Source organism: Patagioenas fasciata, chromosome 1, assembly GCF_037038585.1.
Source record: "Patagioenas fasciata isolate bPatFas1 chromosome 1, bPatFas1.hap1, whole genome shotgun sequence".
Taxonomy (NCBI): domain Eukaryota; kingdom Metazoa; phylum Chordata; class Aves; order Columbiformes; family Columbidae; genus Patagioenas; species Patagioenas fasciata.
Window position 1 is genome coordinate 178,462,318 of NC_092520.1, and position 27,629 is coordinate 178,489,946.

General features: G+C 39.9%; 1 protein-coding gene across 16 annotated transcripts in view; it reads left to right on the forward strand.

The window, feature by feature from the left end:
- Positions 1–27,629, forward strand: part of GRIP1 (glutamate receptor interacting protein 1) — a 327,070-nt gene that overhangs the window by 259,491 nt on the left and 39,950 nt on the right. For 9 of the 16 annotated variants that reach the window (XR_011736585.1, XR_011736587.1, XM_071802423.1 and 6 more), the window contains 4 exons: positions 16,570–16,717; positions 18,314–18,483; positions 22,669–22,824; positions 23,516–23,671. Coding sequence is in view for 14 of the 16 variants with exons in the window: in XM_071802423.1 (XP_071658524.1) it covers positions 16,570–16,717; positions 18,314–18,483; positions 22,669–22,824; positions 23,516–23,671 (630 nt within the window). In the remaining 2 variants the exon portion in view is untranslated. The remainder of the gene's footprint in view (positions 1–16,569; positions 16,718–18,313; positions 18,484–22,668; positions 22,825–23,515; positions 23,672–27,629) is intronic. The other 7 variants (XM_071802411.1, XM_065835590.2, XM_071802429.1 and 4 more) reach the window with 4 other exon arrangements.

A 27,629-nucleotide genomic window follows, 5' to 3' on the forward strand; every position in this document is an offset into this window, starting at 1 on the left:
AAAAACAGTAAAGGTGAAATGAGATGTCCCTGTAATAGAAAACCAAAAATACAATTTCATTGTCATAAATAACTGGAGAGGGTCGTGGGGGTTATTATCTTCCAAGTTCCACTTCTCGTATGGAAATATTCTATGTTTTACTTACTGGGTACTAAGAGTAATGGATGAATTTGTCTTCGAAGACTTGGCAGGAAAGTGAAACCTATACTTGTATGCAGTTAGACTAAATAGTGTACAATTCAAAAAATCAACCTGAAATATCTAATGTATTTGATGATGGCTATTCATTAAAGTAGAACTTTCCGAATCTGTCCTCCTATCTCCTCACAAAGCATGTAGTCTGAATTTACTGGATGCTAATTCAAGGGTTTGGATCCTCAAATGGGGCAGCTTCCACCTACTAAAAATATGCTATTGTGCTTCTTTTAGTAAGTATTTAAAAACAAATGATGAAGGGAGGAGATGGCTGTAATAACTTCTGTCTGCCATCCAGGCTCCAAGCAAGTGGGGGGAAGGAGCAAATAACCATCATATATATTTAGTAAAAGATGGGAAAAAAAGGACTGATCAGATCTTTCCACTTTGCATGAGGGCTATCCAGATGCAGAGTGAAAGAGAACGGCAGTCTCTGCTACATGCTAATCCCTTTGGTCAGCTGGAAGTTAGTCAAGAGGTCTTTCAGTAAGTTGACTTACCTGCTGCTTGGGTTGCTGGTCAACAGCAGACTAACAAGGATGATTTGTGCTGATCTGAAAAAAAAAGCAGGTAGCTGAAGTACTTAAATTCAGAGTGCAGGTGTGAAAGTGTTACAAAGACGATGATAATTAAACTTCTTGGAGATTAAAGGATTTCTGCATGTGCCATGCAATTCAACGCAAGAGAAAAAAATCCAATTAAAAAAGTCAGCCTTGGATTTGGTTTAGTGGCATTGCAGTCATCCAAGAGACTAAGAAATAAGGGACAGATTCGATTTTCTTTATATTACAGAGAACTTGGGCTGTAACCCCAGAAGCTGTCTTTAAAAGGGCCTGTCTCTGAGGAAATAACAGCAGCAGCAGAGGCTCCGTTCCTGCCTCCGTTCCAGGGAGAGGAAAACACTAAATGTCTCCCATGACTTTCCCTGAGGGAGGTGTTTAAAAAATCCAGAATGGAACTACTCCATCCACCTCACTTTTTTCATGGACATAACACACCCAACTGCACCTGATGGGCTCGGCCAAGGGGAGGAAACCTGAGAATCCCTCAGGTCATTTCCTGGAACACCAGTACTGGGTATAAACTAAGAGGTTAAACTGGGATGCAGTAGGGCAGATTGTCATCCTTTTACGCTGAGGTTCATTCATCATTTTACAGAACACTTTTACTGAGAAAGGATGTATTTTAGAGTATTTGTTGCCTAAATCTGAACTGTCTCGGTTAATGGTGTTCTGGTGCAACACTGGTGTGAATGAGATCTGAAGCAGATGCTGCACCATCTAGTATTCAGCACATAGGAGATGTGTACTGATCAGAGAAGACAGTACTATTCACAGTTCCTGCGAGCTGGAAAAGTACATAGGGGAAAAAAAAATCAACATCTAAGCTGAACGACTTTATCTTGAAATCAGCATAGTTACTTAAAGATAATTGCACCAGTGCCATGTCTTGAAACATGGTTTTGTTACACAGTGTTATATTTCCCGTGGTGTTACTCAGCTATACAGTGAGTGAAATATTGTGTTCTCTGTGCATTTGCTATTGAAACCACATTCCCCTACCGTAATTTAAAAAACTCATAACCTGTCTTTGTATATTTTTCCTAAATGTATGGTTACCATGCTTTGTTCATTTAAAGAGGTCATTTCATAGCATACGAACTCAATATTTATCAGAGAGTTTTAGGAAGACAGTATTGATAAATATTGCTCTGTGTGTTAGTCTATGTTCAGCCAAAAAAAATCATTGGATTTTTGGTTTTTTAATCAGTTAACTGGTGACTCACATTAGTAATGTTTGACCCTCTGTGAGTCTCATGATTTTCATTTGTAAGGAAACTGGCGAGAGTATTCTGACAGCTGTTATGGATTAGTCTTGTTGCTATTTCAGTATAGGTGCTGGAAGACCCCAACAAAATGATGCTTCTGTTATAATTGAACATACATTCTAAATAAACTGAAGGCAAGCACCTGACTGCAGGTTTTATTTAAATCTCACCTGTTTTCATCTTGAGGTAGGAGAAATGGGTAGGAGTGATTTTATGAAGAGTACTTATCTAGACCAATCACCAGTTTCATCTCCAATTGCAATTCTGATGCCAGCAGAAAAGTCATGCCTCACTGCAGCCAAAAAAGGGTGCTGAGCCCCCTGAAGAGATGAGTAATGAAGGATGTGACAGCTTCCCAAGGTTACAGGTAAACCTGTGGCAAGCTGAGGTTTCTTTCTTTCTCTCATGTGCCTCCAGACATTTCTTCCCTGGCTGATAAAATTGTGTTTTTAAATGCAGAACCCACACCAGTATAAAAGAACTTTCTCGTAAGCAAATCGTGTGGTGACTCAGACCCTCAGGTTACCTACGTGAAATTGGAAGCAGAGTGGGGCTTTGCCAGTAGGAAAAATTGGCTGTAGGGCATCAGGGGCAATGAGGCTCTGGGGAGAACAGAGACAGATGATGGGGGAACAGAGATGGGGATGCTAATGAGGAAGGAAGGGCTTTCTAGGGTAAATTTTCCTGTTGTATTACACACAAGCATATATAACCCATGTTGCCTCTGAATTACAGAGTTGGTTTCACTTTTTATTCCTGGCAGATAATCCAAAGGTTATATACGTGAAAAGATGATAATATGTACACCTTAAGGGAGAGCTTTGGGACTTGTTTCGTGTTACTTAGGAAGGCCCTCAACACTTTATTTAAAAACTTGTAGTTGAGGGGGTTTTTTATCCTTTATTTTATATCCAAAAGCTATTGCTGATTCAGGTAATCCTGCCTGAGTTCTTAACTGAAATCTAAAGGCTTCAAGCAGCTTAAATTCAAAAAATAAAAATAAAAATAAACCCTGAACTGCAGACACACTGAGCCTGTTATTTCCCCTCTGTCATTAGTATGATTTTGGCACAACATCCCCTGTAGCTGCAAATGAAGTCTAAACCAAACTCTCCCTGCAATTTCTCCTGTCATTTTTCAGCTCAGGGAGGCCAACAACTTACAACTAGCTGTTGTTACTCACATTTAACTTCCTCATTTTAAAACAAATTCTTAATTCAGGTGTCAAGTGCCCTGGAATTTATATTTATAGCTAACTGTATAATTTTGTCTTGATTGTTGCATATGCTTTACTAGGTGATCCTCTCCAAAGGATTTAGTAGTTTTTGCACATACACGGAGCTGCACATAATTCCCAGCCACAGCGGTGCTGCAGTGCGCTGTCATCTCAGGTGTTGAGGACAACAACAAGAACTATGGATCCCTAGGTCAGCCATCAGGTGCTTTTCATGAAGTTAGCCAAGGCCTGGTCCAGGATGGTTTGACTCAGTAGGAAAACTCTCGTGAACTTCAGTTGGGATTTAAAATAGGACCCAAAGGAGAAAAATCTAGCTCTTGTCCTACCTTGAAAGAGCTTTGCTTGTAGGGACATAAACAGCAGAGCTATGCTTCTTTGTCCCCCTCCTCAGTTCTCCGCAAGTGGCCACCTCATTTATACCAACAAAATGCATTCTGCCAGCATAGAAGTCTTCCAGTTTAAGCACTGTTTGCACTGCTAAATCAATGTTTTATTTCATTGTCAGTGTAAGAGCATCTACTTTAGAGATTCCACAGCTAACTCAACTCTGAAGTGTAGAAAAGACCTGTATTACAAGGACCTAACTCTTAACTGCATTATTTTAAAATAATAATGCTGTTTACAATGTTTAATTGCATACAGTTACCACTCAGTTCTCTCATGTCTACTAATGAGATGAGAACATAAGATCACAGAATTTAGGTTGGAAAACACACTTAAGATCATTGAGTTCAACTGTAAGCATGTCAGGCCCATTTTCTCTTCACCCCTTTGTGAAAATATTTCTCTTCAGCATTAGCATTGGGAAACGGTGTACATGAAATGTATGAAATTACCAGTTTTGTGATAAGTTTTTTAGGTTATCCCAGTTTGGATCTAGATCACAGCATAAGTCTCTACCCTCAACCATACTAGAGAAACTCCTAGGTGAGCACCCACCATGTATTTAATCTCAGTTATTTTTTGGCTTTCACATAATGGACCAGATTTCAAACGTTAGCATTTGATGCTATAAATCATGGTGAGGCACTGGTGCTACTGGTCTGTCTCAGTGCATTCTGCCATTCTGTAGCTGGACAAGGAAGTGTTGGAGAAGTATCAGCTGCTGTGTTTAAATTAGAAAACAACTGTGAAGAAGCAGCAAAGAGGAAAGGATGTGTTCTTTCTGTGGTTCTTTGTGATCCCCCTTGCAGGAAGAATGTCTTTATTGAGACTTCTGTGAAGTGTCTTACAGTTAAACCCATGATTTTAAGAGCAGTGAAAACTTTAGCACTTTACAGGAAGGTTTTTCTTGTGACCCCTTTTGACCTCCCCCCCAGGAACTGCCGAAGTCTGCAGGTTTAAAATTTTTTTTTTTTTTAAGCTTTTTCAGGCAAAATTTTTCTACCATTTCCAGGAATGTGTTTAGAGAACGTTGTTTTGCCTATGATGAAAAAGTTGGAGAAGCTTTTCTTTGTGAATATGTGTCTTTTTGAAGCACTGGAACACGGGCATGCGTTTCAGTAGGTACTGGTTGAAGAAGAGAAAGTCCTTTTGAGGAAAGTCTCTTCTGCTTATTTCAGTGAAAATCCACCTAGGCTTGGCTCCAATTTGGAAGTCTTTGAGAGGATCCAGCTCAATGTGCTCAGGAGAAGCAACATTTTGTGACATCCTTTCCAAATGCTTTTGTGTATATTGGGAAATGTTTTTTCTTATCTTTGCAAAGTTCCTTTCAGTTCAGCTCTTGAGGGATGGGTGATGCAAGAATTAAAGATGTCCATGCAACCTTACTCAGATGGCTTGGAACATATGTGTTATGATATAGATTTTAATTGGTATGATTGCATATGAGTTTCTTTCATCGATCACCTTCTTTGTGGTGCTAAGTGATCTGGAAAACAGTCAAGTGAGAGAAATTCTGAAAAATACCTTGTCTCATCTTGATGAAGATGCCTAAAATAGGGCAGGTGAAACACATTTTTAAATGCCAGTTTTCTCTGTTGGTTGTAGAGAGAGTTTAAGCCTCCAGCTCAGGTGTAACTACCCCAGATCTGCTCTACGGATGCCTGCATTTTGAACAAGTGATTCCCAGCACAGGTATCTCAGATCAGCCTCTCCAGTATAATGGATGCTTTCCACCTTCATTTCTTTGATCCTCATTTGTTTATTTATACAGTGGGGAAAATGCCATGCTTTTGCTCTAAAGGGTGGTTATAAGATAAAATCATTAATAAACATGTGTTGTAATGAATATTCAGGGACTGCACCATACAATAGCTCTCCCTCACCACATATGCTCAGAGAAAGATGAGAACACTGTTTAGTAATTAGGCATGGGAAGAAAAGGGGAAAAGTGTTGCTAATCATTAAATAGTCATTGTCTACCTTGCACTTGAGGATCTTGAAGAAAGAAGAATGTGTGATTGATTAAAGAAGGGAGGTAAAAATAAGTTCATCCAGGCAATATTCATTCTGAGGCTCATAAAGTATTAAGTGCTTTGTGCCCACATGGTGAAAATAATATTTTCCTTTTAACATCATTCTGTTTGTAAACAGACACTTCTGAGACGTTTATTTATGTGCATGTGTTTTTATAATGATTTTATTGATTTTCTGCTGATTTTAATCCACTCTTAATTCATTTGGGTTTTTACAATTTGCATAAACACAGTCTTTCTGTTACAGTCAGCAGCGTTGAAAGGAATAGCCACCTTCCAAGCACCATGACCTCTAATTTTTCAAGGGCTTTACAGCTTAGGTAAATTTGGGTGTATTTGTACTGGTTAAAAACAAACAAACAAACAAAACCACCAAACAAACAAACAAAAAACCACCATGGAAAAGGCTTTACTACCATTTCTCCTTTGCACAAATTCAGTAATTATTGAATTACAAATCTGTGTACCTTATGAACACTGGAACATCTTCAAAAAGAAAAGAGTCATCAGACAGGGGCATGAGAGGACCTGGAGTCCCTCTGAGCCTGGCAGCAGGAGCTGCTCTGGCAGGACGTCAATGGCTTGTCCAGCAGCAAGAGAGGAGCCACACAGAAGCCGTGCCAAGGGCAACCCTGGCCACGGGCTGCCTGCTGGGGCAGCAGATCAAAGAGTGTGCTCCCTGGGACTCTGTCAGCCATGGGGTGCTTGGGTTTACAGAGGTTATTGCTCGGTTGGGATATGGGGAGAAGAAACATGGGGAATTGTTTTTGCTGGAAATGTGTGCTGCAGAGGTGAGGGGATGTTGAGACCTTCTTTTACTTTAAATATGTGAATAGTCTCAGTAGTCCTGTTTCTGTATGTCTTTGAACAAGCACTGGGAAGGGAAAAGCTGGAAATGTATAGGCAACAGGTAAACAATCCTAGATTATTTTTGCAGTGAGGGATTGAAGAGCTTATAGCTCTGTGTGACTTCTGTGTTGGGTTTGACAGCAATTTACCTAAATGGCTTTCTCTGTTTCTTTCAAATGTTTTTTGCTGAACTGCTGCTCAGGCAGTACCAAAGCAGAAAGAGAGGGCATTTAATAAAATTGTTTCCTGACTCATTCTACCGAAGTTTTGTTTCATGAGTGGCTGGCACTGAAGGGCGAAATGTCCTGTGCAACCCCTGAGAGCTGCAAAACTCCCACTCCGCTACTCAGTGCATAAATATCAAGGTCAGATCTCATCTTTGGCCTTTTGCACGGTAGCATTTTATACCATGGCTGTGCCAATGCACCAATTATTTATAAGACAGCTGTGCTAGAGCACAGATTATTGAAAAGAGACCAAAGTTTTTTTGGGAAAAATGTGGTGCTCATGGTATGAACTTGTAGTGTCAGAAATTCACATTATCTGTTGTGGACAGCAGTGTAGAGTTTAGTTTTCCTTCTGGTTTATACTCACCTAATAGGCTTTGCAGACTACTGTTTTCAATTAGTCTGAAACCTCCTGCCTGTTCAACCAGACAAAGTCTATTGATTTCAACGTTAGCAGAAGCACACCCAAAGTCAGCTTTCCAAGGCAGATACTGCACTTAGCTTGTGTGCAGAGGTCTCTAACACATGCAAATAATAAATAATCATGAATGTATGAAACAGTATAGCTCAGTACAGAGGACCCTTGAGCAAGGTCTAGTCTTGCACCTCAAGTATACCAAGCAGCCCAGCCACACCGCAGTGGGGCTGCACTTGGGTCGGCCGCACTGGTGAGAACAGATGTGGCTGTCACAGACCTGTCACCTCGCTCATGTGGCTCTGCTGCTTCCAGGGCTTCAGCTCCCACTGCTGTGGCAGGGAGCCAGGTACAGCTCCAGTACCTCACTGCCACAGCATTGACATGTCCTTATCTGCCTGGATTGCATCCACATCAGCTCTTACCAAGATATCCAAACTGTCCAGAGCACACTTACTCTGAAGATTTTGGGATTATCCAACATGTCATTATTCTGGTAGAACCCTGCGCAGCTGGGAACTGTCAGCTCGACACGAAGTTTGGGTGTTCGCAGTGTTTGTTCCCATCTGACAAGTGCTGGCAGTGAGGGGCTTTGTGCTCTGTGGGCTTTTGAGGAGAATCCAGTCCCACTCTAATTGTTGGTGTTCCCATTAGATGGAAACTTAGGGTCGTTATGGCAAATAGGCATAATTTATGGGTACTGCAGTACTTTATATTCTCTATAGTAATGTGTACTTACAGGCATGCTTTTGAGACTGGCAGATGTAAAATTGGACTCACCAGCTGTGCCTTAGTTTGCAGGGAGAGATGCAGATTGTCCTTATTTGTTCTATTTGTTGCAATTAGTCAGATGCAGAATGGTGCGAGGGCTGGAGTGTTTTGAAGGAATCAAGGTTCTTGTGTATTTTACTTCCTATCTTACTTGCAAGAAAAAATATGTATCAGAAGCTGTTTCGTACATATGTATCTATCTGTCAGGTTGCCCAAAGAAGTTCTGGACGCCACATCATTGAAAGTGTTCAAGGTCAGATTGGATGGGGCTCTGAGCAACCTGATCTAGTTGAAGATGTCCCTGCTCATTGCAGGGGGATTGGACTAAGATGACCTTCAAAGGTCCCTTCCAACCCAAACTGTTGTGTGATTCAGTGTTTCTGTGATTCTACCTATGTTTTGTGCAATAGGGAAACTAGTGTTTTGGTTTGCACGGTCTCAGCAAGAGGAGTTTCCATGTTATTTGTACTTTCTAATTTTGAGAGATGGTTTTAAAAAGTAATTATTTGTGAGTTATATCCAGTGTCATCAGAGTTTTCTGTGTAGTATTCATTTTTCAGATAACAAAGGAAAGAAATTGCAGAGCCTAGACTTGTTTAAAATGCATTCAGACTACCTTCAGAGAGGCAGATCCAGGATCTGCGCCATCCACTATGTCCCCTGTCTATTGTAAATTTAGCAACAGAGAAATCATATTTTAAAATCACAGGGCACACAAAAAGAAAGGTATGAAATGAAAAGATTGGGGTTTAATGTAGCGTTTGAGGAGGGGAGCGAACTAGTGAAAATGAAAGACGTCTGAGCATGAAACAGAGTTACTAGGAGGAAGGAGTGACCCAAGAATTGGGGAAAGTCTTTTGAGGACTGAACATGAGAGAAAATCTGAGAAAGAAAGTCCACAAGTAGATTTTGAGTACATCCCCACCCATACTGATTTGATCACTTTGAAGGTGGGGTGGTACTTCAGCTCGTTAGCAGGCGTTTCTGAGCTGAGGAGGATGCTGGGGCTAAGGCTGCAAAATGTGAAATTAGGTAAAAGCAACTCCTCAGCTTTTGATTTGAAGAACTTGGCATATAAATGAACTGCAGGAATTAGGCAAGAAGAGGGAAATCAAAAGTCTCCGACAGTCAGTTGACAAGAATGTCAAATTGCTTGTGTATAGGAGAGAAGATAGGCAGGACATTAGTTTAGAAAATAATGTCTCCATTTTCCATTCTGAGGTTGAGAGGTCCCTCTGATTTCACTATCACTCATTCTCCTGGCATCCTCTTGAAATTATTCCTATTTTTCATTTTTGAAATCTGATCATTCTAAAGGTGAGAGGGTGTAAAATGCCATTGGTAGCTTTTTCTTTTTTTTCTTTAGCAGCAATTTTGGGATTTTCTGTCAGCTCTGTGAGCTTTATTTCAATTAGTAGCCCAGCAGCTCTAGTACCATTCTCTTGCTGACAATAAGGGAAAAAAGGCTACTTTTTTTTTCAGTAATGTACTTGCCCCTCTAATTCTAGCTGAGCCGGGTAAAATTAGAACAATTGTTGCTCACTGTACAGCCTGCCTGAAACACACAGATACACCATAATCAAACGAACACTAGAACCACACATTTTATGGTAGGTTATAAGTTGTGCCTTGGAGGCTGCCACTGAGCCTTTGAACAAGAAAAATATTTAATTTTTAGGTAGTTGTTTTATTGTTAAAGAAACTACCACCCTCTCTCCTCGAACATTGCTTGCAATGTACAATGCCAGCTTACTCTCTTCCAAAATATATTTTAGGGTAACCTCTCACATGTCATTAAGCTTATTAATAATTTTCTGTATTTCAGCTCTCAGGGGAGAATTAGAAACACTGTCAATGACTTTTTGCTTTTCAGCCATCATTATCAGACCTTGCTAGCTGGCACTGATTCTGGTTTTCCCATAAGATCTGAGATAAAAAAAGGTTACTCTGCTAAATGAAGCATGAACAAAGCCAGTGTGCAAACATTATCCAGTATTAGTAGGACAGAATACCAAAGCCAGCATCGTACATCACCACCCTGTGTGTGGTTTATTTATGACCTTTACAGTCACAAAAGTATGAGAAATCAAATAATATTGCTATGACTGAGGGATAATGGCACTACCCAGCTGTAGGGCATCTTGAATGTTGTTCCTGTGCCCTTTAGAGTCTGTAGAAATCTTATTCTTGCCTCTCTTCCTTGATGTTGCTTTCCCTTTTGAAAACACTGACCCATGATCCCAATCTCAATTCCTTAATTGGATCATTTAAAAAATATATGTAATTAATTTTTTTTTTTTTTTTTCCCCAAGGTGGAGATTAGGCATTTGTTGAGATCAAATTATCTTTGGAGTACAACAAAAGTGTACTACATAAATAAGTGCCCCTCCTCTCCCCCCAAAAACAAACAAACAAACAAACCGGAAAACAACCCATCAGTCAGCTCTCTGTGTCTGTAAGGGAGACTTAGCTAATCATCTAGCTGATGTTAAATATGATTGAATGAAAATGCCCCTACAAATGAAACTTACAGTGTTAGCGAGATAGCCTAAAGAATATTCTAGGATGTATCTGAAAAGCAGTGCCAAAAGTGGGTTTCCTCATCTCTGAAACTGATCTGGTGAACTACAAACCTGGGGAAAGAAAAGGAGGGGTGTTTGCAGAGGGACACACAGAGGAAGGAGAAAGGTGGAGGAAAGCTCCCCCATTCCCAGCAAATCTTTCTCTTGCACAGTAAAGTGCCATTTCTGGTTTTGGCTCATTTTGCTGGAGATGATGTCAAAGGCAGACAGTTTGGGAGGCTGACCTCCTATTGCTGGGCAGTCTCAGGGAATCATGAGCAGGGAAATAGTGGGGCCGTGGTACAACAGAGGATTATGAGTCTCCCTGTTGCGGAGGGGGATATGATCTTGCCACTAGGCTGTGAGGACTTGGGACAACTTTATCAGTCTTGGAGGACATTTTAATAGACACAAAGAATGCTTTTTTCTGGGTTGGTCTTAATTTACAAAAAATAATCCTTAGGAATACAATAAGCAAACCACATGGAGGATGACAAGATTCATTAAATGCAGTTTAAGATACTTTATGAGAGTAATGAATAGTCTGTTGGTTAATGAAGAAAAGTGGATGTGAATCCACACAGAATCCCTGAGTGCTTTTATGTTGCTCCGCTGTTGACTGAGAAGTACTGTAAAGGACCTTGCAAAATGGTCTGTATGGAAAGCATCACTGCTAAAGCCACGGGTCTTAGAAGCAAAATTCATCCAGCCTGTTACAAGTTCTGCCTGGTCTTTTTATTGGTTACCTCAGCTCAGATTTGTGCAACTGGGCATGGATTTTAAGTTCCCTGTAGGAAATGTACTAACTCTGGTTTTTGCATTTCAGCAATCTAGCTTTTGAAAGAAATAGCAAATACTCAAAGCTTATGGTGATAAACCTATGGTACGTTTGACATCTGAAATTTTGAGCCATTTCTGTGAGAAAAAAAAAAAGCTGTTAATGTTTCATCTTCTACTACTTAATACAGAAAACGTGCTAATCCCTAATGCACTGATTCTGATTGGACTGACACAACTACACCTGCTGTGCATTCACCACCATCAGTTATTTAGTAAATACTCCCTTGAGACAGATATGGCAAATGAAGGCCCAGGTTTGGCTGCAGATGCTGGAAATGTTGTCATCCCGTTCTGTGCCTTACACACCAGACTCACCACTGCGGTTTCTATGTGCCTTCCACTGATGCATTGAGTGCTGACAGTGATGAGTTGGTTGTCTCAGCCTTTCAAGAGTAAGAACTGACTGCAGTAGAGTGTTTTATTGAACCCTGTCTGTCACTTGCACTGGCTCACATACAATAAATATACACACCTCCCTGCATTCTGCTGTATTTTTGTTAAAAAACGCAAGTTCAAGGAAATGATGGTGCATTTCTGCTTTTAAGGACTTGTGAGGGTCCTTCTATGAAAGCTTATTCACCAGGTTCTTGGGGGAACAATCAGTGACTGTCCCGCTTACGTGAGAGCTGTAGTATGTATGATTGTTGAGCAGGTGCTGGAAAAGAATAATTGATTTTTGTGAATTTAAAAAAAAGAGCACAGAGAGAATAGAGGAAACCAAGAGTAAAGTATATAGGGTGTTTGGGAGTGATGAGGGCATTCAGACTGATTTCCTCAAAGTGGTTTGTTGTAAATGTTCTAACTTTTTGCTATGACAGCAGTGTCAGAGATTTTGGGTTTTTTTCCAGTTCTTAACAGTCTTCCTTAACTTCACTAAAATACACTTCTTTGATCCAGCCAGCTACTGGTCTAGTCTTTGAATATTGGTACCAGAAATTGCGCTTTAGGGTTAAAAGAGGCTTTTCCTTTTAGGATGACTACAGAAAGATGTCCAGGTATCATACGACTGGAGCTTAATGAGGCTTGCTGCTCTGCAAGTTGAGTGTCCTGTTGTTCTAATTAACATTGTGCTTTCTCGACTAGTCTGACTATGAGACTCACAGGTAGTGGGTATTAAAATTAGGGTTACAGGAAAAGATAGAGATGGCAAAGAATGAGGTGTACTGAGAAGAACTGAATGGAGAAAAGAAAGCTCCTACCTGAGGGAGAGGTTCCTCTACTTGCTATCTGTGGGCTGCAAAGATTTTGTATGAAGGGAACAAAGACATGAGGAGCGGGACAACATGCTTTTTTGCCCAAGAAAAATAATTTATGTCAAATACTGCCTTCTAGTTCAGCAGAAGTGAGACACATTTAGATCTGTGAATGCATTGCTACAGAAGTATTGAAACTTTGCATTGGGATAAAGGCAAGATTTGAGGAACTATCCATTTATTTACTGATCTGAACCAGCACAGACTTGTTGTATTTATTTTGTTTTACTGCTTTCAGTCAGAGAATCGCAACCCCAGAGAAGGCTACATGGATCTGCTATATACAATTTTGAGGTGAAAAAAATGTTAGCCTGTGGACACCTAATAGGGAAGAAGCTTTGCAAGAGGGAAGTTAGAGTGAGATAGAAAGGTATCCACTTGTTTGTCACTCAGATCGTTGCTAGAAGACACAGTGCCATCCAGGCAAGATCAATAGTAGTCTTGTGGAGCTGTGTATTTCAGCTGGTTTGGTTGGTTCTTTAAGGTCAAAATCTGTTTTGTAATCCTTCCTCCTTGTCTGGCTCTTTGAAGCTGCTCAAAGAAACCTATTTGTACCTTTTGTTGCCATGACTTCTGAAAACAACATAAGAAAGCACCCAAAACCTTCCAGTTAGAGAAATGAGAAGATTCAGAGCACAAATAGCAGCCCCAGAACTCAGTGTTCCTACAGGAACAAGCCCACAGTATAGCAGCACTTCCCAGCTTTAAGTACAAGAAGGCTTTGGGAAGGAAAAAAATAAACTGCATCATAAACTGCCAAAGTTTGGTTTCCTGTAAATTTAGTGTTATTATTGATCGGAAGCTGTGACTCAGTCTGTTCCCTTTTTAAGGCATTTATAGATACTGTGTCACATGTAGATCCTCTGCTGCCTAATTAAATCAGCTCGCTTTTTAGCTTCCCTACTGTGGGAATCCTAAAGAGGTTTTCTGTCCTCCACCGCTCATCAGTGGTTGAACTGGACTCAACAAGCCATGAGGATAGGTAAGGTTTAGCAGATACATTCATTTAAAAGGACATAAAGACACACATGTAAGGTGATCACTTTATCAGGCTAAAAAAAGTATTTTTTGAACTTGAAAAATCATTTGTGATCATCTTTTGACGTGAAGGAGGGTGGTGACATGGCTTATTTTATCCAAAACTTTTTATGTATCATATAGTATGTTTACACATCGTAAAAGCATGTTCAGAATAAACACCCTTGTTGCCAGTGATTTAAGCTGTCAAATAAAAAAGGTATGCTGCTATCTAGCTGAAGAAATGTATTAGCATGCAGAGAGCAATGCTGCTTCCTCTGGGAGGTTTTAATCAAGCCTCTTGTACTGATTGAGATGTAGTGCTCAAAAGTGAGAAAAATGATTAACAAAATCAAAAATCTAAAGCATTTTTCACGCGAACATTCATCAGTATATCTCATGTAATTACCTAGCCAATAAATCAAGATAGTGTGTAAGTGCTTCAGTCATGGTGTAAATATCTTAATGACTGAAACATCTTCAAACATGAATAATGTATACCTGTATGATTCATTTTTCATATCCATGCTTTACTTCAACATGATAAACTAATCCTTCTCTGTGAGGGAATGTGTGCTTGATTATTGCCTTCTGATTTCCTTATGTTTATTTTCCACAGTTAGACACACTTCATTTCTTCTCTTCTGGTTCTGCTAATGTAGTTATCTTATTTATTCATCCTGTCTGCCTTGGTTTGCCTTCCCTGTGCATTTCAGCAGACACCTGGGAAATAATGCCATGGCATAAGCTGATCGTGCATTTCTCAAATAACTCCGGAGCAGCATCTTGAAAGATTTACTCATTCTCAACAGATATTTGCATTTAGTTTCCTCTCCTCAAGGCAATTGTTGCAGAAAGAACTTCCAATAGGCCAATAACAAGTTGAGCTTTACCATTTTCTGGATCGATGTGAGTTCAAACCTTTGTCACAGTACTGATGACAAATGTTGTTGGGAGTCTTTTTCCCATATGTTTGTAAATGTGAGCTTGTTTATAGCTCCAGAGACTACTGGAATATTCAATAAGAAAATAATTGTTTCTCAGCACAGGAATGGTAATTGGGAATTCCTAAATTCTGCTCTGCTGCACATGCTTGTTTGTCTGTATGCAAGTCATCGAATGCATCCTGCTTAGGCCCTTAACCAAGGCATCTAAGACAGGAATTTGATTGTCATGATCTCCTTCTTCAGTTACTAGAGAAAGACAGGTAGCTGCTGAGAATAGTTCATCCAGCTTTAAAGCTATTTAGTGCCTGAAGCTCCAGGCAGAAATGCTTCTGGGTGAACTCTCTTCCTTTGGATCACAGTTTAAAGTTCAGATTTATGGAGCAGCTTATTTTGGTAGTGGCTGTGGAAGTTCAGCCTTTAAAAAGTCAGTCCCAGTCAGGCAGAAAAATGAATCACCCAGAATTCACAGGCACTTTGAAAACTACTAAACCTCCCCTTCAAACTCTCAGGTTTCCTGGAAGTTTCCTGGAAAAAAGACAACAGGAATATAGAAGTTATTTCAAGTGGAGGTGGGGTGGAGAAGGAGTTCTATGATAATTACCTGATGCTTCACTGGCATTGTATGTTATTCCATCCAAGCACCTCTTCTCACTCCATATATTATAGGCTTCTAAATTCAGTTTACCTCTGTTGCACTCTAGGAAGAGCACCTGAGCTGAGCACTAGTTAATCAAGCTCTCATTCCATTTCTTGTATCATTGCATACAGCTTGTTAGTTTTGTATGATAATATTCTCTTTCATAGTCTTTCTCTTCTGTATCACAATTACATTTTTGACTAATTTTCTGGATTTGAGACTAAAGGGAATATCTTGACATATGTCTTTTTTCCTCTGTAGTTTGAAGCCCAGCTGCACTTCTTGTACAGCTTTATTCTTAGGGTCTTCTGAGAGGCATCACAGTTGGACATTTTCTTAGTATTCTTACAGCAGGCTCGAATACTCTGTGAACACAAATCTCTCCTCTTTGCTAACAGGACATTTGGTAACTTTACTCCAGCATGTCTTTGCTTATTCATTTTTCCTTATTCTGATTGTAAGCACCTCTGAAGGCTTCTGGTATCACTTTCTTTGTCTCTATCTTTTTATGTTCTTGAAGGACACCTTCACTTACTGTATCTTACTCCACTGAGATCAGTTGTTGATTGATGGTTATCAGTTATTAAGAATTCTCAGGCGGTCTCCAGAAGGTACTTCACCCTTATCACTGCCTGCTTTGTTTTGGCATTTAGGAAGAAGCCTGCTGTCTTTTTTTCTTTGTTCAGTCTTGGTCATTTACTGTCTGTGCCCTGTTGCAAGTCAGTACTTTATCCAGTGACAGGATATTACAAGGATCTTCTGAACCTCCTCATATGCATTTTGCTTTAACTCCTACTATTTCTAGCTGTCATGCCTCCTGCACTTTCTCCATTTTTTTGTAATTTGTCCTTTCTTTTTTGTGAGGGATTTCTGGTAGACCCTTCCTTCACCTTCTTCATTTAATTATTGAAGCTCTTGTCCACAGACCTTCCTCTCCTTTTCTGAAAATTAATTTACCGTGCTTCGCTATCTTGTTCACTTCAGTTTATATTTTTTTCAGAGGATTTTCTACTTCTTTATAAATTCTGTTTCTTCAACATACGTATTTTAGATTCCAGGTGATTTTTAGCTTAGTTGTGCAAGACAGTGATTCACTAACACATCCTGGTTTCCTAGCCTTGTCCATCTCTGATTCTGACACACTCAGAAGCTTTGTGACATCCCAGATTCACAAACTTCCTCTTGCATTTATTGGTTTCAACAATAAGAGCTGATTCTTGACACCTAGACTGATGCTATGCCAGAATTTCTTTATGTGGCATGTTGTCTGGTTGGAGAAATAGAATAGCCATGGAGATTTTATGTGGGAAAATGTGGAAATGGCATAAGTACCACATTAGTATAATACTGATCTTTTGTTGTCTGATTTTAACAGATTCAGTAGCAACAGCGTCTGGACCGCTGCTAGTTGAAGTTGCCAAAACTCCTGGTGCTGCTCTTGGGGTTGCACTATCTACCTCGATGTGCTGCAACAAGCAGGTCATTGTCATAGACAAAATCAAATCTGCGAGTATTGCAGACAGGTGAGTGTGACAGAGGGCTGGCACTGCAGGTTCATACATCCATTTTATTTCTACTTTTGTTTGGTTTGATTTAAGGAAACCCTTCCATTTCTTATGAATTTGACTGAACCAGATGCTCTCAAGGTTGCTAGGTCTTAAAATTGGCACTTTTTCAGATCGTTGTTCCATACTGCTGAGTTTAAGACTTCTAGGGCACCATTTACTTTAGCTTATTCGCATTGTATTCAATGACATAAGCCAGCCCTCCATGTCTGTGTGACTGTCTGCTTGCACTATGCAACACAGAAGCTTAGAGGTCTGCTCTGACTATTAAATGCTGCAGCAGAGATCAGTGTTTAAAAAAATAAATAACCCACTGGAATTCTTAAAGTAAGCATATAATATGGAACAGCTGTCAAGGGAAGTAAATTTCAGGGCTTTGCAACCTTGGAGTGTTCTTTTATTCTTGTGGCACAGGGAAATGGAACTCCTTATGTCTAGATTTTTTTATTGATATTTTAGAATACAACTGAGATATTAGGAAGACTGGCTTCTGTATTTTGGAGTTATTTTGCAGTAATTTTTCCACTTCATTTGATCCTTTAATTGAAACCATTTAAACAAACACAAAAAAGAAAAAGATTGATATTTGACCCCCATGACCTAAGCCTCTGTTAACAGAGCTGTGGGATCTTTTCTGGGGTGCATGCATGTGTGTGCGTGTATGTGTTTATACATATACAGTATATTTCTATATACATATCTCTATCTAAAAAATCCTTGAATATTACGTTTTGGCAGCAAATTCCTCCTGCATGTCCCCAGTCACCCTGCCTGGTAACTCCTTTCTGACAACGGTGCTTTTGGTAGCACCCACTTGTAGCAGTGAGTCTACAGCTCCTCTGTGGGCTTTTCCCTACAGTAGAAATTTTGAGAGTGACGGCCATTGATCCAGGGGTGTTCTCCAGTTCAATGGTGCAGGATGCTTTAATTTTCTCCCTCTGTTTTTTCCCATTTCGCAGGGGGTAACCAATTAAAGGAGCTGTCCACTTGACTGGTACGTCGGGATGCTGACTGCTGTGTTTGCATTTCTCCACTCATCCAGTAGCCAGTCTCTTGAGTGCAGCGAGATTTAGCAGATAGCCCCTTCCCCACCCCACTCCTCAAGTCACCATGCTAGCCCTGGTTTCATTATTTGTTTGACTACTGCATAATTTCATCATCATTTACAGCTTTTGTACTAATAAATGTTTGAACTATTAACTCAAAAAATGATGAACTGGGCGCTTGTGTGAGGGATACGTGACCAAGTTGAGTCTCCTTAAGCTCTTCTCATTTTATTCTGCTGCCATTCACACATATTTTTATAGTCAACTACCCCATTCCAGTTCTGTGAGTGATGTCTTGGCATATACTGTATTAACTGAATTGTTTTTAAGGTTTGTACTAATAGATATAAAGTCTGACCAGTGACAATGCCTACAAAACACAAATCTCTCTCTCTCAAAAAAAAAAAGAACACGTTCATAGTTTTCATGACCAGTTTGAAGGCAGTAAAACTCACGTTCCAAACAAAGAGCATACCTGATCATACCGAGTTTTTCCTCTTTTATGTAGATGTGGTGCATTACATGTGGGAGACCATATTCTGTCCATTGACGGCACCAGCATGGAGTACTGTACGCTGGCAGAAGCAACGCAATTTTTGGCTAATGCGGCGGATAATGTGAAACTTGAGATCCTTCCTCACCACCAGACACGACTAGCACTGAAAGGCCCAGAGCATGGTAAGAGAATCTGTAGCACCAAATACCCTTTTATTTTTCTGTCTTTTACTTTGCCTGCCCTTGCTGAGTGGTCAAGAAAGCTATTGCGGCAGTTATGTCTGTAAATGTTGTTTCAGCTCCCCGGGTTATGCTTCTGCAGTTCTGAGAAGCTCTGTGTTTTCTCCACCTTAATGTACCCTCTGAGATTCCTATGGAGAGAGAGGGAAATGTTTTACTGAGAAATGGCTCTGCACACTTGTAGATGTACATAAAGACACCTGTTGACTCTACTGTTGCAGTCATTTGAGGGGGCAATAGGTGCTTCAGTAAATGAATCTCTGAATTGCTTCTTGAATTTAGAGGGGGGAGGAATGATGACAGCCAACTTGTCTTCAGCGTATTGACTTAATAGTCTGTAATGACCACTTCACTAATAACACCTGTTTTCCCCTAAAATACCTCAAAAAACCCCACATATTTCCTCTTGTTAATGGCATTATTATTTATTGCCATCATCTTTTAATGTACTTTTGAGATTACTTCATGGGTTCATTGTCAGTGCTTATGAAAAAGGTTTGTTTGGAAACGGTTCCCTAGATCCTAGCCCTTTTTCACCGTGATATTTATTTCATGCCAACATGCTTGAAGAGAATGGCTTTCCGTTTTCAAATCAAATTTATATGTAATGTCTTAGTATTTGAAGATGGGAGCTGCCTGTCTTGTCTTCTAACTAATCCTGAGAAAGTGACTAATTCAGTGTATTCATAAATTCAGTCTAAAATACCATGTATTAATGGACATCAAAGTAGTAATAAGGGTTATCACATATACAGAGAACGGATACCTGTGTTGCAGCATGACCCAGTGGTACCATTTTCTGGGCCGGTGGTACTGTGCTTCTGCTGCCTTTAGACCAAGACAAGATTTCTGAGACCTAAAAGTCTCAGTGATGATGAATGTTCTTGGACATCTCTAAAATCCAGGCTGTGTCTGCATAAGCAATAGTTTAGTCACTTTGTCAGAGGGGTGAATATTGAACTGGTAGCTGAGGAGACACTAGTTTCTTCTAGACCAGGGTGAATAAAAAGTAACCCTTGTCATACCGTGTTCTTCCATATTCAGCTGCACCTCTTTCCCCTTTCTACTTAAGCTGGTTATAGGGGCGAGGGAGCAGGGAGTGATACTGCAGAAGCAGAATGAGATGAAGACCAGATTTTGCAATATATTTCCATTCTTTTCAGTTATGACAGTATGTTGCAAAGAGACCTGTCATTACTTTTGAAGCAAAGATGTCCAACAACCGATTTCTGGAACCTTTGAAGAGTGTTTCTTTTGGGAAGATGAGTACCAGGGACAAAGATTTGTGTAGATGATTGTATTAGTTGGAGCAGTCGGTTTCTTAACTAACATTTAAAACAAATCGATGCTGTTAATGTGCTGGTCACCGTGACCCAGTGTAAATGCTTAGAAAAAGCAGTGCTCTTGCCATGCCGGAGTTAAGAACTAGCCATTACAAAATCATACCAAGGGGATCTACAAAAGCTACGTAAGAGCACCTTTTGGGGAGGAATCTCCCTAAGGTAATAAAGTTGCTTTCTTAAGTAAGGCAGAATAACTAGGATGTTTACAGCCCTTCTCATCCCCTCACCAGGTTGTGCTACTCAAATATCACAACCAATTCAAAATATAACATGCTTCAGGGAAGCCTGTTCCCTCGTGGAAACAACCTTTCATCAGGTGTGATATGCCCTGGATGCTGCAGAGTTTGAAAAGCTCCCTTTATGTGCCTGGGATAAGCTGAGTCATTAGGGCTGTATCTGTTGAGCTCAGTTACTGGTCTTATGGGAACATGTTAGGAATTTAAAATCGGCAGGAAAGTCAGTATATAAAATAAATTGAAATTTTAGCCCTAAAATAAAACGGAGAGCACTATAAAAGACCAGAATATTTTTTCAGGTATCTTTTCCTCTGTACTATACTGGTAACATACGTTTCTCTTGCTGCCCCATTAGTTTTATGTTCACTGTACACAACCCTGGTTGGAATAGCTCAAATTACCGCTAAATTACTATGGTTACACACAATAGGATTTTCTTTTACAGAACTTTTGTTGAATTGGGATTATCCTTCTACAAGCTGAGCAAACTGAATTTGTGTACGTTCCCACTTTGTAGGACATTTTTATCTCTACTCTCAGCTTGAAAATAAAACATTTAAAAAAAATCAAAGACTGCTGCATAATTCCCTGCTGGAAGCAGTCTTTTTGATTAAATAAGGCTTACAGCAACTTGGAAAAAAAGGACAAAATCCACCTGGTCACATTGTTCTTATCAGATTTTAATTTTTACACCATAGTTGCAGTTTGGAAATCTTACTGTCTGTGTGCGTAATCAAGAGACAGTTTCATCTGGGAAGATATAAGTCTGTAAGACACATGTGGCCGTACCAGGCTACTGCTGCCATTTCTAGGACTTTTCTGGCTGACAGGAGATTTTCCAAAGCCTCTGAAGTCACTGGCACTGGTGCCAGTGGGTGAGCTACCCTGAGTGCTTCCCCTGGTGCTGGTGTCGCACCCCAGCCTCACTTCTGTTATCTTTTGGGAGCAGGGAGGGAAAACACAAATTATTTTGATTCACACATATGGCATGCACAGCAGGGGTGCTCTCAGTGAGGGACACAGGCCCAAGGCACCCCGATTGAAGGCACAGGGTCAGGCCTGGCAGTGCCAGGGCCTCCAAAGTCCCGATCACTCCACAAGGTTTCAGGGACATGATGAGCCCCTGTACTCTCCTTTTCCTCTCCCTGATGTATGCTGCTCGCTGTAGTGACAGGCATTGCTTTTGAGTCAGAGGAGTGTTAATATATTCAGACAATTAACAGATCATTTCTCATGTAATGTGAAGTGAAATAGAAGGATAGTTTTTCTTCTGGCACTGTGCAGTGCTTGCTGCAGTGGCGACCCTTTTCTTCCTTGTTTTGTCTCGTGGGGCTAGAGGTGAACTCAAGGTGTGGATCCAACCTAAACAGTCAATGTTTTTGGCTACTGTTAAAATTCAGCATGGGGTTGTATGTGTCTGCAGCTATTATACCTATAACAGGTAGGAGAGAGACACAGATAACAGCTCATGGGCCAAAGACTGTGACTTAAGCTCCATAGTACACATGAATCCCTCAGTGTTTTTAAGACAAAAATTCAGTGAATACTTCCCAGTTTGAAATGTTCAGCAAGGACACAGCTATGCTGAATTTAAAGATGGACTGTGTTTAATGAAGGGTGACTTCAATCATTTTCCTTTAATATTTGACACGTTAACTGAAACGCTTCCCATTCTCTTGGTAAATACTGGCCTTCACTTTTGGCATATCCCAGACTCTCCATACATAGAATCAGCAATCAAATATGGTCTCAAATTTCATCCAGGAAAGGATCCCTTTAAAGTTTTGAAGATCAAGTTAAAAAAGAAACAAACAAACAAAAATAAATCCAAAAAAACCCAACCAAACAAAAAGGTCAAAAAACCACACACACACACAGACAAAAAAACCCAACCAACCAAACAAACAACCAAACCAACCCCCACAAACATTAAATTGCACATCGAAGTAATTAATAAGAACTTTATTAACCAGGCTTCAGGATAGAACTTTTCTGCTGCTGGCCCAGGGAAGTTGTTTACTGCACAGAATAGCATAATGCCAACAATAGATGGTGGCAAAATTAAAATGTCAATGTAGTAAATCGAAATGACTGGCAAGTACACATCTCCATTCTAGGCAGTGCTATGTGTAGTATCTGGTTGGTCTTTTTGTGTAGAGAATGCAAGCAGAACCTGCAATTAACCTGCAGTTAGTAGTCATATGTAATACCTTAGGATTTTCTAAGAAAGTGTGCAATCTTAACTGCTAAAGCCAGAGTGAGATTAGAAATTGATTCAGTACTAATCTTTTTAAAAACAAATACAAGAAAAGAAAAAACCCCCATCAGGAGCATTTATTCTGAGAAAAAATACTGTTTCTGTTCTTCAAGTTAGCATCCCCCTGGTTAGAAGACAAGATCAGATTATTTATTATTTCACTTTATTTCATTTTCAATATGTTTTTCATTTTTGGACTTCTTTTTTTTTTTTGTTTGTGCAATTCAGTTACTTTTCCCTCTTCTCTGGTCCTTTTGTTTTCTGATTTTCCATCATCCCTTCATGTGGGCAGTGAACGTTCAAAGAAGCAACAGGCAGCTTACCTGGGATTCGTGTGCCAACAGCCACGGCAGCCTCCTCACCTACCACCATTATAACACCTACCACCCTGACCATTGCAGGATGCCAGCCTTGAAATTCCAGAAAGCGCCTCCTCAAAAAAGCCTTCGTAATGTTCCACGCTTTTTCCTGCTGACATATTCTCTTCTCTTCTTTTTCTCTTCCTCCCTTCCCTCTTCTTTCGCTCATACTTTTCCCATTTCAGGCACTAAAACCTTTTCAGTTTAATGGATGCTACACTTTTTCATAGCTCTGCCAAGGTTATTTCTGACATTTTACGCCTTTTCCATAACAAGGCAACCTTTGGAGACAGGAAAAGGCCCGAAAATTCTGAATGAATCAGCTCTTCTGCTGTATGAGTAGACCATTAGATTTGAGTAGTATATATAAAGCATGATTTTTTAATGCGAAGTATTACTTACAAATATTTTGTCAGAAATTACCTACTACAAAAAGGCTTTTCTAAAGTCAGTGTATCTAAACATATTGATCTGCTTTGGTTCATGCATATGTGTTCAAAAATTTAATTTAACATGCTTCACCTAAAATAAGTGGTATACTATGAATGTACTTTTTGTATCTACAGTATCTTTGTTAGCTTCCAGCAGGTATTTTCATGAGATGCTGGGTATACTTTTACCTAGGGTCACCTGTATGGTTTAATGTCTTTGTTATTGGAAATGCACAAACCATTCCTGTGCATCATACACACTGTTTGATTCTTTGATGAGTTTACAGGCATGTGCCGCACTCTTCCATGAAGACTGAGTGCTGTATGCCAAGTGTTTGATTTCTTACAGCAGCTCTGGTGTCTTCATCCTTCTCTCCTACCTCCATGAGTGCATACAGCCTGAGTTCCCTCAACATGGGGACCTTACCTCGCAGCCTCTACTCCACCAGCCCACGTGGGACGATGATGAGGCGGAGGATGAAAAAGAAGGACTTCAAAAGCTCCTGTAGGTGGTAACAGCATTTGGTCAAAATGTGCAGTGAATGGGTGGAGGAGGGGGAAGATACTGAAAAAAGGTACAAAGTCCCTCAATTGACATATACATATCTACATTAGGAAGAAGAGAGAACAATTGGAGTTTCTGTTAGATGTAGGGAAACATCGGCATAAAAACATTTGTCCAGTGCAAAAATGAGATGAGTAGAGACCATGCAGAGTAACTATCTCGTCTGAAATATATAAAGCAATCTTCAGACAATTCTGGAAGAGTTTGTTATACCATTACAGAAGCAATTTTCAAATTCCTTCTTTAGCTCTTCCCATTTTCATCAGAGAATAGAATTCATAGCTGAATAGTCAAAAACAGATTGCTGGTAAGCTCATCTATCTATCACATTACAGAAGGATAAAAGCTTGCCACTACCTCCTTGGTAGTTTTAATGTTTACATCTACACCATAACCTGTACAGTCATTTTTCTGAGGAAGAGCAACAAATAATGGTGAAGACTAATTAGCCATGTTTCTGACCACTCTCTGGGATTCAAAGCATGGATTTCCCAAGCAGGGGTGGATATATTTCAGGCTGTTCCACTTTGTGTATTGCTAAGTATTCACTGAGCCAGAGAGAGTGTGGCTGTATCAGCACATTGTTTCCCAGACTCCCTGTAAGTGCTGCCTCTCCTTTTGGATTTTCCATCTTCCTGTGATTCTCAGCAGCTCAAGTTCCTCCAGAACAGGGAAGTGATAACTGCTCTGTAAATCATCTGCTCTGGCTAATGATGTTTCACAGATGCGCTCTAGAAAGGCTGAGCTACTGTGCATTGCAGTGCTGCTGCCCTGTGTTAAAGATTTCCTGTAGTCACAGCAAAATCAAAGCAAACCAGCCACCTCCAAATAAGGCCAGTCGCTACGGAATTGTGAAGAAAGATTTGAGAGAGGAACTGAGAGGTTTTGCTTTCTTGCAGTTTTTGTTGTGCTTGCTTGTTCTTATTTCTTTCATAAAGTAAATATTGTTGCATAATGTTTACCTATAAGTGCATTTTTGTTTTTTAATTTGATCAGCCATTTTTCACAACTCATGTGTTGACATGTTAGCTTCTAATGCATTATTTTGGGTTACAGGGAGATAGTGTGTCTGGCCATGCTATGGTATCAGTAGAGGTCCTGCTTTTACACATCCTCATGTGCACATGAGAAACAGTAGTAATATTGCACTAATAGTAATTAGTTTGACTAGTAAAATAATGCTGGATGCAGAAAATAGTTTTTTGATTGTGCTATATTATAGTAATTCCATCCAACATAGGACTGTTAATCCTGAAAACTAATCCTATTATGGAACTTGGAGACAGCTGTTACTTGTGTTGTTGTATTTTTCAGATATTTTTCCTTCAAGGAAGCCTTGCCCTGCAATTTGCTATTCTGCAAAGGCTCAAACCCAGGCCAGTGACATTAGATATAAGTAGGACAGTCACATAAGCACTGCAGCCCACCTGAGAGACTCCTGAAGTCAGAAGGCCCTGAGGGCAACAGGCTATTATGAATTAGCAAATCTTTAGCTAGGCAGGATTAGGATGAGGCTTTGTTCTGGGGTAGTTTATTTTGCATTTGCACTGTGAGGTCTAGGTACAGAGCATTACAAAATACGTAGAACTGGCCCCATTACCGAGTGAGTCTGTGTCTCACTAGGAGCAGAGGCTGCATCAGCAACCCTGAATCAGAGCTGGTTTGGAGACACTGGCTGGCCAGCCCTGTTTGTGAGCTGGCTTTTCAGCCTGAGCAGAGTTCCTTACCCCCTTTACTAGACTTATACCCATACTTGTGAATGCAGTAATAGCCAATTTAACAGGCCCACACTGGACGGAATGTGCAACAAGTGACCATTATAGAGGAGGACTGGTCCTGTACCCCTCCACCATCCACCAACAGGACCTGGAAAACCTTGCCCTCTTCCTCTGTGGGAGACTCATGAGAACCAGGTAGCATTGACCGCTGTCTTTTTCGTAGAAAAGGAACAACACGTTCTCTTAATTTTAGTGGGATATTTTTTTTCTTTAACCCAATTGGATTATTTGAGGGCTTTATTAATGTAACTTTTAATAAATCTTTTAGGATGTCATTTGGGAAGAAAAGGATGTACCAGTGAAGGGTGCTATGAAATTTACATTGCCAGTTGTTTAGGAAAACCTGCATAACGTAATGTGATTATGCCAGAATTCATGATGATGAATCATGATGGTACAGGGGGTTACAAGACTTTAATGGTCATGATTTTAAGATCATTCCATTAGTTACACAGATCTTTCCAAACATGTGGTGGTAAAAGTTGAAGGCATGCTCTGCAGTCACATGCTTTATTTATACCGCTTGTTTTCAATTTTTATTCTTCCTCTGCTTGTTTTGGTTTCAAAGTATGGCATTCATTGTGGACACAGTTTATTAGTTGGTTGAAGTTTAAATCCTGAAGTATTTTGTAATAGGTCCATATTAGTACTCGAAAGCAAAATACAATTTTATACCAAATTACGTGAAAGTTACTAGGTAGAAACTAAGCGAGTGCCTTAGACATGCATGGGTGCAGTTTTCTCAGCACATCCAAGTTATCTGCTACCAGGAGGAATAGTGAATGTTTTGCAGTTTCTCAAGGGTCAGAGCAGGAGACTGCAAAGCATAATAATCTATATATGTACCTTTAAATACCTCTTGCTCTGCTTCTCATATGGCTGCAGGAATAAAAGTAGCAACTACAGAATCTTCAAATTCAAGATTGTTACTTACATAACTGCAGAGCATATGTTAATTGTAAACAGGCCCTCAGGACTGTTGCTGAGAGTTTAATGAAAACTGTATGAGTATGCTAACATGTACCTCTAGAAGGCAGCAACCAGGGTTTGCTGGAGCTACCTATACATCCATGCACCCTTTTTAAATCAATAAGGCTGCTTGCTGGCCTGTAAATCGATTGAATCCTTAAGCAGCCAAAAAAAACCAAATGGCAGTGTTTGTGGCTGCGATGAGTGTTGAGTTACAAACCCCAATGTGCTCCAAGTCATGTGTTGGATACCTGTGGCATTTCATAGAGACTTAGCAGATAGCTGTTGTCACATGATTTGGAAAGGGTATTTTCATCTCTGCTTTTTTTTTTCTTTGTTTTCTTTCTGTTTTGTTTCCTTTGGGAGTGGTAGGAATTCCAAATTGTCATTTTTAAGTGTCCACATCATCAAAATACTTATCAGGGTGAGTTTTAAATCCCACAAATATAAACTTAATTTCCCATTGTGAATGTAAACCTTAGCTGTCCTAAAAGTTGAAATAATTGTTGTAAGACCCTTAGGTTCCTGGTAGGGTATTAGAAGTAAGTGAAGGGAAGCAATGACAGAACTAACAGGTAATTGTTGTATGACCTTAAAGAAAGGGAGAATGGAACTTTTCTGAGCTTGGATGCCCTATATTTAGATATTTCTGGAAGGTGCATTAAGGGATCCATTATTATATTAACTCTGAATTTATGTGGTTTAGTCATATTTTAGCCTTTGCAGCACAGGGACCTGGAGAAACCTGTTTCTCACATGCAGTAAATGCTAAAGCTGGTGGCCATTTCTAAGAAGAGATTATTAGTATTTGCATTTGAGCATAAACATGTCTTACTGAGTGCAAGTGAAAGAAACTGTAAAAAAGAAGCTATTGCTTAAGTGGAATAATACGCAGTTCTTACAAAGGAAAATGAAAACAAGTTATGAGTGAGAATTCACAGTAATTTAGAAAAGACGATTTCAAAGTTGAAAGGAGCTTTGCTAAGAGAGTCTCGTAGGTTTTTTGGCAACTGAAACTTTTGCAACAGAATTGTCGCTGCTGACTGTGCCACTTAATCAGATTTTATACTATTTCAGAGCAAAAGTAATGTTCATAGCCCCAAGGTGCAGGGAATACTTATAAAAACTCTAACAACTTTGTATAGCTGTGC